This window comes from Microplitis mediator, chromosome 7 (genome assembly GCF_029852145.1).
Source record: "Microplitis mediator isolate UGA2020A chromosome 7, iyMicMedi2.1, whole genome shotgun sequence".
In the NCBI taxonomy this organism is placed as follows: Eukaryota; Metazoa; Arthropoda; class Insecta; order Hymenoptera; family Braconidae; genus Microplitis; species Microplitis mediator.
In genome coordinates, this window is record NC_079975.1 from 5,270,698 (window position 1) to 5,286,219 (window position 15,522).

Consider the following 15,522-nt stretch of genomic DNA (forward strand, 5'->3'; position numbering starts at 1 on the left):
TTTCGAATTAAAAAAAAAAATTAATAATAATAATAATATAAATTTTATCTACAGAAGTAAAAAAAAATTTTCCTTAAAAAAAAAATTCATGTCTGAGATGATTTAATGAATTGTTTATATGAACCCTGACTTTTGTTACTAATGACCTCGATCATCAGACCAATGTCCGCTGACTTGTAAACTGATAATCTCAGAAAAATAATAAACATTTCTTAGACATTTAAAAAAAAATAAAAATAAAAACATTTTCCATTCGTTATCTTCCCTTAAATTTTAATAATTTAAATTTCCTCAGATAAAGTTAATCTATAAGTTATCCGTTTAAGTATTTCCTATATCCAACTAATCCAATATAAATTTAAAATAAAATAAAGTCTCGTATTGTTGAATTCTGAAGTAATTATTATTAAAATGATTCAATAGTCTAAATAATTATTAATAATAAAAAATATAAAAAATATTTATACTTAAAAAATGAGTCAAGTGAATGTTAAAAAATAAAATAGAGTACATACTAAGAAAGAAGAATATACATATATATGACGTGTCGTTATAACGTTATAAGCTATTCATAATAACTATATGGAGTAACGTCAGTAGCAAATAGCAATATAATGACGACCCTGACTAGCAAATGACGACGTTTAAAAAAAAAATATATATCGACAATTAACTTTAGACTAATTATTAATCAATAAAATAGAATAAAAAAATTTATCATACGTCAAAAAAATTTTAATTAATACATGATCCTGAAGTTAGCAGACAACTGAAAATTTACGGATTTTTTTTTCAACAAATCAATTACAAAAAAATAGAAAATAAAAATATGCACTTGTAGAAAATTTTAAAAACTACAGGTGTAATTTTTTCAAATTTTTTTTTTTTTATAATTTACCGTCTAAAAGAAAATCCAAAAATCATTAGATGTCAGCTAACTTCAGTATCATATTAATACACTGTAAAAAAATGATACTGAAATTCGCCGACGTCTAATAATTTTTGGATTTTTGTAAAACGATAAATTATAAAAATAAAAAATATTTTTAAAAATTGCACTAACAGTTTTTTAAATTTTCTACATGTGCAAATTTTTAGTTTTTTTTTTTCTTAAAATTTAATTGTTCGAAAAACAAAGTCAAAAAATTTTAATTGTCTGCTAACTTCAGGATCATTAAAAAAGCGGTGTTAAAAAGAAATAACACTGATGCTGGCGGTGTTAAAACACTGGTGTTAAATCGATGTAAAAAAAATTCCACGTGAAGAAATGAGAAAAGAAGTGAATTACTTATAAAAAAATATCAAAATTTACTGAATATTGTCTGAAAGCAATTTCAATTTTGCTATGTTCTTATTTAAATAATTATTTTGTATTATGTTGTACGTAATTTAGTTAAAAATTACACAATTTTACGCCCACCGTTTCAATCACCAATAATTTAATTAATTCATAAAAATACTGTCTAACTCCTAGTGGTCGAATAAGTAAAAATTTTTACCACCGAAAAATATTTTAACACCGTGAAAATTTTTTGAACACCGGTAAAGAATAAAAACACCTTCGGTGGTGTTATTTTAACACCGCATTCGGTGTTGAAATTTAATACCGAAAATTTTAACACCTACACCACCTGGACTTACCCCTTTTTTTTTACAGTGTACAAAAAGTAAAAAAAAAATTAATCTTGAAATCATTAATTAAATTAACGATCATAAAGAAAATCTATAATAAAGTAACAAGTCTTTATCGCTCATATACAGGGGCGGCGTTATCACTATTGATATCCATATATACATCCACGACAAACGGCCCCTGGTCTCCAGTAAGTCGCGGACCACCGGGCCAGTGTGAGTTAATTAATTAATAACATATTAAATTAATCTTCCCTCCTTAATTTAACCGCCTAAAAAAACGGGGATACAAACAATAAAATATAAACAACTCACCAAATTCTTTTACTCGATACTTGGTGACATCTGGCGTGAGATTGTCTTTGCATCTTCGTCTCTTCATTTTCACAAAACACTTTTATAAATTTATTATTTATATATATGTATATATAAATATTTATTTTTATAATTACATATAAATGTATTGACACTAAAAGTATTTATTTATGTAACCGATTGTAAAATATATAAAGTAAAAAATGGTCGATTTAAATGAAAATAAATTAACCAACTGTGTAAATAATTTAAAGTTGACTATGAGGTGCGTGGAGAAGAAATAAAAGTCCGCGGGCATATGAACCGACTCTATGATCGGTCATAAGCTTTACTTGTGTATATCGTGTACATAGAAAAAAAATTTATATATATACATATGTATAACTATACTAATATACACTGAATTTCATTACACTGCATATGCATATGCACTACTCTCTGCACTTCTCTGTACTACACTAGTGCCGTGCAGAAACCGCTAAAGACTTACTTTACTTATGTTAAGAATAATATACTTGTGAGTAAGTGAGTAAGTAAGTAAGTAAGTGAGTGAGTGAATGAGTAAGTGTATAAGTATAATAATAATATGTCGTGAGTAAGTGAGTGAGTAAATGCTGCAAGAAAAAGAAACAACTAATTGCAAGAGTTTGAGGGCATGAAAATTGCTAATATATATATATATGAGAATTAGGAGGGGAATGTATATATATATAATATATAATAAACTATTGATGGTCTAGTAGTGGGGTGGAGTTCAATAGAAATTCAATTATTTTTATTTTTCTTTTAAATATTTTATTGGGGTGGGGGAAAGCGGGTTGAGGAAAAGAATTTTGGGTTTTTTTTTACTTATTATTTTGCTGATAATTAGAGAAATGGTAAAGGGAAATTGGGAAAAATTTTGGTAATTTATTTGAGCGGGAAATTTAATTTTGAAAATTGAAGAAAAAATTTTGATTGATTTTAAATTGGAAATTTGGAAAAGAGTTTGTATATAGTAGAGTTTTGGTCTAATAGTGGGGGTAAAGTTCAATAACATGAATTAGGTGGGAGAAGGGGAGAGAGGTTTTGAAAAAAAATTGTTTTACTATTTCTTCTTGTGCAAAATAATTATTTTCTATTGATTTAATTTATTTGGAAAAATATTAATTCAGATCTTATATGATCAAAGTAGATCTAATTTTTTTTAATTTCTACTCATATCTAGCCAATAATTAAAACATTAGATCTTAGACTGTCGAGTTTAGATTTTAGTAAATCTAAATTTTTTTTCCGCCAAGTAATTTTGGAAAAAATCATGAGGCAAAATGGGCCTTCTAAAAATATAACAAAATAATTTTTTTTTCAAAATTTAAATTTCTACGTAATACAACAATTGAACTGTTAATGTATTTTTAAAAAAAATTTTTCAAAAGTTAATTTTAATTTTAATTATTTTAAGTGACCCAACTACCCTATTATTTTTAATCATTAAAAAAAAAAAAAATTCTTCAATTTTATCATAAAAATCCTATTCGTTCCTACTGTAAAAAAAAAAAGTTTCTAAAAAATTGAATAATTTGTCAGCAAAAAAAATAAATTTTCTTTAAAGTATGAGTCATATCTATAGCAAATGTGTAAGCAATGAAGGGCCTTTATGGTAATTTGAAAGTGATCTTTTGTCTTACAATAAAAATAAATGATTTATGAATAAGTTTGTTTACAAATGAAGGAAAGCATGAGTTTGTTTATTTAAATATATATTATTGAGCAAAATGAATCACGTAGAGCCTAATTGTTCAAAGCGATGTGTTCGAGATCTTGTTACAAAACATCTTAATGATCAAGGATAATCAATATTTTATTTATTTTATTTCATTCATGGCATTTTTGCTTGGCTTTGTTTTTGCGGGGGCGTAATTTTATTTATTTATTTTTTTAACTCTTTTATTTCATTCATATTCAATTGAGTTACGGTATTACAGAGGAGAAATTTATTTACCAAGTGTATGGAGTGTATAATACGAGGCTATGGTTTATGGTGAAGAAAAAAAAATAAAATGTAATGTTTACTATTGTACGGTGTGTATTGAAGTATAATGTACGGTCCGGTATGTAATATGTTTCTAGGTACATAAGGCCACGGAGTTGCGCGAAAAGTCACGCTGTTGTATTGTATGAGCGTTAAAATCACCTGAAACTACCGTCTTGCTATGTGTTATTTAGCACGTAGATGTATGGTTTTATGCATATTATTGTTTCTTATACATTATTTTTCTTTTGCAGTATACATTTAAATGTTTTTTTAAAAATATTATTCTATATTTTTTTAATTTTCATCACATAGTTTTTTTTTCTTCTTCAAGTAATTCGATAACTCGACATAATTTTAAGATTCAAACTCCTAAGTATTATGAATAAGGGATCAAAGTTATTTTTTAAGTGTCACGGTCTGGAAAATTTTTAAAAAAATTTTTCTCAATAATTGCAACTGAAGAATTTTTTTTTTTGCTGTCAAAAATTTTATGATTAATAATTAAAGTCAAATTATTGGATTTATTGCAATGGATACTATTCAGACATTGACCTGTTGGATAGTAATTAAGTAAATAATTAAAATGGATATTCAAGCTACACTTATATTTTATTTAAAAGAGCCATCATCTTTTTTAAACACCATATAGGGTAGAGGTACCGTTTTTGGCCACTTAAAAAATTCAAATAAAATAATCTGTAGAAGACCGAATAACATAATCAATTTTTTAAATATGTCTAAAGATACTTCTATCCCACTATTAAAATGAAAATTTTATTTTCCGCTTTTTCATTAATTAAAATAAAGGATTAAATGTCCAAAAATGGAGCAGTGGCCACAAATGGTACCTCTACTCTACACGGTGAAAAATTTTCAGAGTGAATACGGATTAAATCCGGAGTGAATGCAGAGCGGATGATTGTTTTTTTGTTGGTGTGCCGTCAACTGATCCCAACAATTTATACCACGACAAGTAATTTCTACAAATTAATTCAACCGACATCTGATCCCATCGATATTCGGTTGAAAATGATGAAGGTGATGATAATGACAGTTATGAAAATCTTGATGAAAGTGATGAATTGTCAGTTGGATCTAGAGTCTATGGGATCAATTGTCGTGCCATCACTTGTCGGGGATCAGTTGTCATACAACCGAATACGGATTTGAATAAAATTCAGATCACTCCGAAATCACTCCACTGGAAATAGAAACTCACGATTTATTTCGTATGCGGAGTGATTTTTTTTTACTCCGGACCTCCGAGTGTAATCGGATTTGAATAAAATCCGTAATTACTGCAAATTTACTCCCGATTTATTGGTGTATTAATTGGGAGTAATTGAAAGAATTTTCATCAATCGATAAACAATAAATATAAAAAAAAAAAGTTTATCAATATATAGACCCAGTGAAATAGTATTTTCGAATGAAATATTATTTTTTGATTAATTATTATATAAAAAAAAAATTGCAATAAAATATAAATGAATTCTTGAATTAATAATAAATTTATCAATAATAAATCGATCTTTACTCCAAATACTCCGATCACACGATATCTCAATGCTATATGTATATGTGTCTATACAAATATTTTTATATTTCACAATATCTTTATCACAAAATATTATTTCACAATATTTAAGTTACGAAATAAATAACTTATTTTCAACAAATATTTTTATCCAGTTATTAATTCAAATTTATGTTATTTATCACCCCCTTTTTACTAAATTAAATTACCAAAAAAATAATTTATCATCATTAAAAAAAAATGTAAGTATATTTTACATATGGATTTATATATTTTTTATAATTATTATAATTTGCTAATAATCTCCATGAATGATCAAAAACCTGGAAATTTTTTTGAAAAATCCAGACGAGTAAAAATTTTTAAAATCGCAGTGGAATGAAATAATGTCAGTATGTTTTTTATTATTATTATAATAAAACTACTTTTTTTATGAAAACAAATTCCATTTTTTAATTTTATTAAAACAAATTAAATTTTGAGTTTAGATTAGAGGAAATTGTTTTTTTTATATTAATTATAAAAAACTTTTTGTAAATTAACTGAGTAAATATGATACTGAAATTAGCCGACGTCTAATAATTTTTGGATCTTTTTAAAAATGATAAATTGAAAAAAAATTGCACCTATAGTTTATAAAATTTTCTACATATGCATATTTTTATTTTTTTTTATCTGCAACTGATTTGTTGAAAAAAAAATTCAAAAATTATTAGATGTCAGCTGACTTATGATCCTGAAGTTAGCAGACATTTAAAAATTTTTGAATTTTTTTTTCAACAAATCAATTGCAAAAAAATAAAATAAAAATATGCTCATGTAGAAAATTTAAAAAACTACAGGTGCAATTTTTTCAAATATTTGTTTTTTTTTTTAATTTATCATTTTTAAAAAGATCCAAAAATTATTAGACGTCTGCTAATTTCAGTATCATGCTGTCTTCAGGGTCACGAGTAAATTACAAAATTTTCTCATAAGGATTAAAAAATTCAGCCACAGGAATTTTTTTTTACTTCAGTATTTAAAAAGTAAACGTTAAAAACCCAGACAAAAAATACCGCCCAGGCTGTGGACCTCAAAAACGAGGACATGTCCAAAAAACCCGACGACTTAAGCTGGACAAAAAAAATTGACAACTTTTTGTTGAATTTCACTTAACAATTAATTGCATGGCAACAAATTGTCGCCTTAAATTCAACAAAACTCCGATTTTTTTTGTGCTGCTTGGGGGTGGGATCGACTGTAAATTTTTTTTTTAATCAGAAACTGAAAGACGGTAAAAGCTGATCTACTCAATGAATAAAAAATTATTCAACAAATCAATGACAGGAGGGCAATTAAAAATAAATAAGAACTCCAGTATAATTTTTTTTTTTAACATTAAACCATATAATTTTAATAAATGCATTTATGTATTATTTACTATGTGTATATAATAAAAAATACAATAAGACTAATGATTTTAAAACAATTAAAAAAAATGAGGTCCAAAATGTAATAGTAGCTATGAATAAAAAAAAAAAATACACAACCACGTGGTAACAAAATGTATTACAATAATTTGCTACTAATATTGCGTTAAATAGTACTGCAAGAAACCGGATATTGTAGTAATATTGTACATTGTTTAAATTAATATGTAACTATTCACAATTAGCTGAAAAAAATCCATTTGTTCTATTAATATTGTATTGTTTATTTTATTTTATTATTTAGTTCAACAGATCAAACTAAGTTCTGTGTCATGAGCCTCGACAAAAACTGATATCGCATCATCAATGCATATATTTTTTCGTTTTTTCATATTAGTGTTAATATTAATAATAATGTTTTATTATTATTATTACATTGAGACAAAACAAGTAGAATTATTTGTTTAATTTTTATTTAATTATTTTAACCGATAATTAAACCACATCCTAATTGGAAGTGCCCTTTGGCGTGATTTAAAAGACCGCTCAGTGCAAATGAGAATGGCAATGGCTGTAATTTTTTCTCAAGTACTGCACCTACTGACCAATTTGAATCAACGCTCCCTAAAACAAATATTAATATATTAATTTTAAATATTATTATAATTAATTAATTTAATTTTTTAGAAGAATAACAAATAAATATCAGGGGTGTTCGATTCGTGTTCGAATCGAATACGAAATCGAATGGTTTGAAAATTTCCTAATATCCCAAGTAGCACAGAACAACTTTAAGATGTCTTAAAGATCTCTCCCAAATAACACACTTGTCTTTAAAACATCTATAAGATATCAGTTTTTAAGCCACTTTTTGGCATGTCGATAAGGCACCAATATGTTGACAAAACGATCAGAAATTTATGTCACCGAAAAAATGTCATGATCCTGAAGTTAGCAGACAACTGAAAATTTACGGAATTTTTTTTCAACAGATCAATTACAGAAAAATAAGAACTAACAATATGCACATGTAGAAAATTTTAAAAACTACAAGTGTAATTTTTTCATATGTTTTTTTTTATAGTTTACCGTCTAAAAGGAAATCCAAAAATTATTAGACGTCGGCTAACTTCAGTATCATAAAATGTCTACTTAGAAGACTTGACACAAGTGACGATAAAAAGTAAATTACAAATAATGGTAAAATAAGTCATCCAAATGACTTTTTAATTGACATGACAGAAAAAACAACACAAATTTTCTCTGTCTTCGGAACCAACATTTGCATGTCGTATTTATACCAAAAAAAGTGACTTTGAGTCAGAAGAAAATTTGTCTTATCCTTTTGAAAGACATCTTTAAGACATCTTAAAGTTGACTCGGTGCTACTTGGGCTTTTAAGAGGATAAGACAAATTTTCCTTTGACTCAGTCACCTTTTTTGACATAAATACGGCATGCAAATGTTGGTTCTGAAGACAGAGAAAATTTGTGTAGTTTTTCCTGTTTTATGTCAATTAAAAAGTCATTTAGATGACCTATTTTACCTATTTTATTATTTGTAATTTACTTTTTGTCGTCACTTATATTAAGTCTTTTAAGTAGACATTTTTTCGGTGACATAAATTTCTGATCATTTTGTGAACATATTGGTGCCTTATCGATATGTCAAAAAATAGCCGAAAAACCGATATCTTATAGATGTCACAAAGGCAAGTGTGCTGCTTGGGATAGTTTAAAACTTTTTGAATTATTCGTCAATTTTTAAATTATCCAAAAGTTCAAGAATTTTTTGTAACTTTTCAAATTATTCAATTCGAATAGAGGAAATTCAGATCAGCTTTCAAATATTCAATTTTTATTTAATGGAGAGTTTAGATTTTAAAATAACTAAAAATAATTTTTTAGATTCGTGTCCGAGTTTTCTTTAGCTCTGAGAAAAATTTTAATTATTGAAAAAAAAATTAAAATTTCAAGCTGTTCAAAAATAAATTTTTGGAATTATTCGTAAATTTTCAAATAATTCAAGAATTTACGAATAATGCAGAAAGCTTCGAATCATCTGAGAATTTATAAATAATTCGAAAAATTCGTAAATTTACGAATAGTTAGAAAACTTACAAATAAATCGTAGTTTCGAACTAGTCGAAAATTTATGAACAATTCAATTTGATTCGAATCAATTCTCCCCTAATAAATATATCTATAAATTACTGTATTATTATTATTATAATTAGTGATTAAAAATGAATAATAAAAAAAATATTACCTCTAAAAACTATATCTGCCTTTGGTAAGTCAATTTGATACGCAATAGTTGCTGTTGATTCTTGTATTCTTCCGTTAACTTCTAATTCAACGCCGAGTTGTAATGTTGGACTTGCACGCTGATGGAAACATAGATGGCAACTTGCTAAACCTGTAGATTTAAATATAAATAATAAAATAAAATAATAATAATAGTAAAAATAATTGGTTATTTTAAATTATATTATAAACTTACCAAGACTTGCACTAATTGTTGAATCACCGGCGGTATAACGACCGACAAGAGAACCAACAGCAATAGAACCACCAGGAATACCATAACCACGTTGATAAGCAAGTTCACCACCCAATGCTAATTTTGGTGTTAAATTTTGTAAATAGTGAGCAACCATAACTCCTAAAAATATAAAAATTTGTAATTAGTTATTGATAATTAATAATCTGGATATTATTAGAAGAATTAAAATAAAAAATTTTTTTTCTATAGTATATCTCTAATAAAGTTAATTGAGTTGATTAAATTTGTATCAGTAGATATGTCTTGACTTAAAATTGTGCCTTTTTAATTTAATTTGATAAATATAGTAGTGACACTTGGGCAGAACTACAGGGACTACAGGTTTTTAATTATTATGATTTAAGTAAATAAATGGAGTATAATTTTACCAGAGCCGTTGAGAATATCGGGATTAGCAACAGTAAGTGATGCTGTGAATGCATCGCCACGATAATCCGATGTCATTTGTACAGCAGTGAATTTACTTCTTTGTACTTGTGTTGCGACTTTTGTTCTTATACGGGGATGAAATTGATGTAATATATTGGCATTTAAATTTCCACTTGATTCAATGTCACCTAGTAGTACCGGATATGCCTCCGTTGGTGACGTTTGTTTTGTACCTACATACGTTGCTCCAAATCTACAACAAGTATTTTTATTAGTAATGAAAATAAATTTTAATAAAATTTTGCTAGCAATATTTAAATATATTAATAATAATCAGAATCTTCCGTATCAAAATCTCAGTCACTAACATATGAATATAAGTACAGTCGACTACCCGTCATAAGCCTGTCCTTCATAAGCCTCTTCCCCTCAATCGGGAGTTACTGAGTCCAAACAGTTTCCCCACTTAATCACTTTAAAGAGTTTCGTACCAGAGAACCCGTTATAAGCCTCCGTTAAAATTGTCTAAATTATAAACTAACAATAGGAAAAAATATCCAAATTAATGATGAAGATTTACTATCTATGTTTCACGGGTAATAATTTAATCATTATTAAGTAAAATATAATTTATTGTTCATAATTGTAATCATGGATTACATCCAAACCTTCTGTTACAATTTAAAAGTTTTATTGAGCATTAAGTTGATCGATAAAATAATTATTTTAATTATTACTGTAATCAATACCGTTATCATTATAATTTTTTGCATTTGAATTATTATTAGAGTAAAAAGATAAGTATTTATTTTAGCGCCATAAGCACCAGGAAAATCGGGATAGTCGCGTATGTAACAAAATTTAAATATGACGTTTAAAATGATATAAAATAAAACAGGCTTATAACGGGTAGTCGAGAACAAAACTAAACGCACGGTAGTGGGAAGACCGATTTTACAAGAAAATTTTTCTCTACGTCTCCTAGACCAGGCTTTTGACGGCTCGACTGTATATTAAGACATTGAGATATTTTTGTCTGAAATAAAATGCGGGAGCCTTAGAAAAATTTAATTGTATAATCTAAATTTTTTCATATTTATCCAGTTAAGTTTAAAATTCCGACTTTTCCCAATTGTCCGCATGAGTAGCAACCAGGACATTTGGCATCCTTACACTTACTCCAAATTTATATAAGCGAATTTACTTATATTTTAACTCATGCCATACTGAGAGAAAAAAGTGTATATTTCAAGTAAAATTTCTTGATTTAAGTATTATTCTACTCAAATAGTGCCAAGTAAATATTTTCTTAATTTTAGTAAAAATGTATTGCCTGTAGAAATTTATGAGTTCATTTAAACAATTGTTATAAAGATAAAAAATATTATGCTTCGATGTAGTAAATTTTTCTTGTTTTTAGTATTATGAGTTAAGTGAACATGGTTACTTGAATTTAATTTTTTTTCCTCTCAGTGTACCAATAATTACTCCAACGACAGAGATAAAATATAAAATATTTTAAATTATTAGTAATATAATAAACATAATAAATAAATAATGAAATTACTTGTATCCAGATTTAACGACAGAACTCATTGATAATGTATGTGATATTTGAAAATGATTACTAAGCGCTTTGTTGACCATAAATTTGGCACCTTCGAAATTTGTTGGAAACACATCTATAATTATAAAAAATATGTATGTTAATTAGAAACAATAAAAAATTACATACCAAACTCTTATTATTTATAAAAAAATGAAATTTTATAAATGGAAATCTAAGTTAGGATTAATTGTAAAAAAAATTATCACATGGAATTGTAATTTATAGTGAAGAAAAAAATTGAATACCTTTGCAGAGCTTATGAAGTTCTTCGACAGTACCGGGATTTTCAATTTTCTGAGCTACTTCAGTTGAAGCAGGACCTAGTTGATCTTTTGGTATTTCTGGCGGTGCGAGTACCGACATAGGCGGTGGTGGAGGTGGTGCTGAAGCGGCCACAACGTTACCCATTATAAATATTTAGATTTATTTTACTTTAAATTTAAAAAATAAATATAGTTTATTTATTAACACAGTATGGAAGTCTATATTATTAATATAAATATGTATATTTGTTAGTTTATTGTTTAATAAAAATAATTATATTATTATTTAAATACACTGGAATTATTGACCAGTAAATGCGGGTTATAAAAGGCAGCGTGTCTCGCCGTGTGTCGCCATTTGTAAAAAAAAAATACAATTGCGATAATCGATATATATCGAACACGCGTTTCCTGTAGATCACTTCACACTGCTGGATACTTTTATATTATTGTTTTTAAATTCAAATCTTGTAATTTATTTATTTAAAAAATTAATTAGTAATTTTATTAATTGTCGTTTTTACTTTTAAAAAAATTTATTTTTTTTATATTTGTCGAGTTATCTTTTGTTGATAATGAAGTCTTTGGACCCCACACCCAGGCGCACTGGACTACAATTAAGTTGGGGGGGAAGTTTAAAATTTTTTTGGGAAAAAATGGAAGAAAAATTTAAAATCGTAAGTCAAAATAAAATGGCGGCAGAATATGATAGAAACAAATTTAAAAATTAAAAAAAAGTGTCTTAGTACACTTTGGATTTAATTTAAGTGTAATTTCAAGTGTATTGCAGCGAAAAAAACGTCACTTAGCTGCTATTTCCTACCAAACGATGCCGGATGATTTTGATCAGGAACTTGGAAGACATCAGTATCAACAATTCGCAACACTTTACACTAGCACTGAACACTCAACACTTAATTACACCATAGACACTTTGCACAATTTAAATTAACAAAAGATAAATTTCACAATCACTGCACAATTTTACGCGACTTAACTGCAAAACTGTTTTTAAATTCAAACGTTGAATACAGTAACGCGCAGTAGCGCGAAACTTCGAAGTTGAAATTTAATAATTTCATTAAAATTTATATGTATTAATAATTATATTAATTAAACTAAAAAATATACTTGAAAATTATTATTTTCATCAATAATTTATTGATTATTCTCATTACTTACGCGGTAAATTTAAATATTTGAAAAATAAATTATTAGAAATTGGAAAAAAATTAAAAATCGTACGTCAAAATAAAATTGTGGCAGAATATGTTAGAAAAAAATTTTAAATATTAAAAAAAAAACACGCAAGTGTTTGAACAAACCTTGGTGGGGAAATAATATGCAGAAGGGTGTCCTAATACACTTGAAGATTTGATTTAAATTGCTCCAAGTGCATTGCAGCTAAAAAAACGTCACTTAACTGCTATTTCCCACCAGACGATGCCGGATGATTTTGATCGGGAACTTGGAAGGTATCAGCATCAGCCATCAGCAACACTTCACATTAGCACTGAACACTTAACACTTTACACTAGCACTGAACACTTATGATTCTAAAGTTAGGAGGCAATAAATAATTTTTGAATTTTTTTTTGACAATTTCGTTAAAAAAAATTAAAAAACAAAAAAAATGCAGATGTAGAAAATTAAAAAAACTATAAGTACATTTTCTTAAATACTTTTTTTTCTATAATTTATAGTTTTGAATAAATTCCTAAAATTATTAGACGTCGGCTAACTTGAGTATCATTGAACACTTAACACTTAACACTAGCACTGAACGCTTAACACTTAACGATCTACAGACACTTTGCACAATTAAAATTTTACAAACACTGCACAATTTAATTAAACAATGACTCGAAGCAATAAATTTTATGGATAATAAAAAGACGCCACTGCAATACTATGTTTCAATTCAAACGTAAAGAACAAAGAAGGATCTGGACGCTACTACTGCCATTTTCGATTATACTGACTGCCGCTATCGAACCGCCAGTTGATACGAATCAATCGATTTTGCGATTCGATATCGCCCCCCACTTTACAATGACGCGCAGTAGCGCAATGGCGCGAAATTTCAAAATTGAAATTTAATAATTTTATTAAAATTCATTTGTGTCAATAATTATATTAATTAGACTAAAAAGTAAACTCAAAATTTTTTATTTTCATTACTAATGTATTAATTATTCTTATTACTTGCGCGGTAAATTTAAATATTTGAAAAATAAATTATTAGAAAACTAGAAATCGTCGAAATAAAATGACGGCAGAATATGATAGAAAAATATTTTTAAAAAATTAAAAAAAAAAAAAACACCCGTGTTGTGGGCAAAAATTGTGCTGATACTATGCTACACTTGCACGGTCTGATGCTGAGCTGCTCGCAGCGCATTTCGTAATGGCCTGAAACAAAGCCGTCGATAAGCTAGAAAATGAAAACTCAACAATGATAACAATATATATAAATATATAATGTTTTTGTAAAAAAGTTGTAGGTTACAAATTCAGTAGAATCTGAAAATAAGTAAATACAGATTTATTTTAACTAATTGTTTGTTAGTTGCAAAAAGTTGATTAATAAAATGAGTGAAATATTGGAGAATATTAATCCAAAGTTGTATGAGAAATTAGATGATCGTTTGATTACTATTGATGATGAAAATGAAGATGTTGTTGATGAGTTCGATTCAAGAGAAATTTTTGGTAATAACAAATATATATATTTTTATTTGTAATTAGTTAATTTCAAATTATTGTTGAACTAAATTAAAGTTACATTATTTTTATTATAATTACAGATTTAATAAGAAATATTAATGATCCAGAACATCCTTTAACATTAGAAGAACTCCATGTTGTTGAGCAAAGTCTCATTAAAGTAATTATATATATTTATTCATTTTATATTTATTAATCAATTAAAATTTTATATGATACTGAAGTTAGCAGACGTCTGACAGTTTTTGAATTTTTTTAAAAACGATTAACTTTAAAAAAAAAAATATTTTGAAAAATTGCACCTATAGTTTATTAAATTTTCTACATGTGTATATCAGTTTTTTTTTTTTTTTTTGTAATTTATTTATTGAAAAAAAAGTCCGAAAATTTGCAACTGTCTGCTAACTTCAGAATCGTAATTTTATCAGGTAAATTTGACCCTTTCATTTCTCTGGTTTTAATTAAACCACGTGATCTAGTACTCAATCAGTGAATTAGTCCCACATCGCTTCATGTATTTCTACATCTATATTTAATAAAATTATGTAAATATCGATGTACAAATACATGAGTGATCGGGTACTGGGTATCTTACCTTAAATATTTGTATAATTTTCCATTAATTTAAAATGATACTGAAGTTAGCTGGCGTCTTATAATTTTTGAATTTTTTCCATATGATAAATTTATGGGAAAAAAAATTGCACCTATAGTTTTTTAAATTTTCTACATGCGCATATTTTTATTTATTTTTTTTTTTTAAAGGTCGATAATAAAAAAAATACAGTAATGGTTAATTTTACACCAACGATACCACATTGTAGTATGGCAACAATTATTGGACTATCAATCCGCGTACAATTATTGCGCGCATTACCATCAAGATTTAAAGTTAATGTTGAAGTATCACCAGGAACACACAATGCTGAGTCAGCAGTAAATAAACAATTAGCTGATAAAGAAAGAGTTGCCGCAGCTTTGGAAAATTCACATCTCATTCAAGTTATAAACCAATGCATCAACACTGAAAAATAATTTTCCATTGTTGTATAAACAAAGTAGAAGTACTTTAATGATAA

The 15,522-nt window shown here is 26.8% G+C and overlaps 3 protein-coding genes across 6 annotated transcripts in view; 1 reads left to right on the forward strand and 2 right to left on the reverse strand.

The window, feature by feature from the left end:
• The window catches only part of LOC130672529 (box A-binding factor-like), a 59,627-nt gene extending 57,131 nt beyond the window's left edge, over window positions 1-2,496 (reverse strand). The window contains exon 1 of one of the 4 annotated variants that reach the window (XM_057477193.1): window positions 1,948-2,433. In XM_057477193.1, coding sequence (XP_057333176.1) covers window positions 1,948-2,014 — 67 coding nt within the window. In that variant the 5' untranslated portion in view covers window positions 2,015-2,433. Of the gene's footprint in view, window positions 1-1,947 lie in introns of all 4 variants that reach the window. The other 3 variants (XM_057477195.1, XM_057477197.1, XM_057477196.1) reach the window with 3 other exon arrangements.
• Window positions 2,497-6,929: 4,433 nt separating this feature from the next.
• Window positions 6,930-12,086, reverse strand: LOC130671274 (mitochondrial import receptor subunit TOM40 homolog 1-like). The gene is made up of 6 exons (XM_057475063.1): window positions 11,699-12,086; window positions 11,412-11,526; window positions 9,844-10,097; window positions 9,413-9,574; window positions 9,179-9,328; window positions 6,930-7,534 (listed from the first exon to the last, which is right to left on the reverse strand). Exons 1-6 carry the CDS (start codon window positions 11,859-11,861, stop codon window positions 7,395-7,397), a joined length of 984 nt encoding a protein of 327 aa, XP_057331046.1. The 5' UTR covers window positions 11,862-12,086; the 3' UTR covers window positions 6,930-7,394.
• A 2,100-nt stretch (window positions 12,087-14,186) lies between these two features.
• Window positions 14,187-15,478, forward strand: LOC130671275 (MIP18 family protein galla-2). Its single transcript, XM_057475064.1, has 3 exons — window positions 14,187-14,428; window positions 14,524-14,603; window positions 15,209-15,478. Exons 1-3 carry the CDS (start codon window positions 14,308-14,310, stop codon window positions 15,476-15,478), a joined length of 471 nt encoding a protein of 156 aa, XP_057331047.1. The 5' UTR covers window positions 14,187-14,307.
• Window positions 15,479-15,522: the final 44 nt, after the last annotated feature.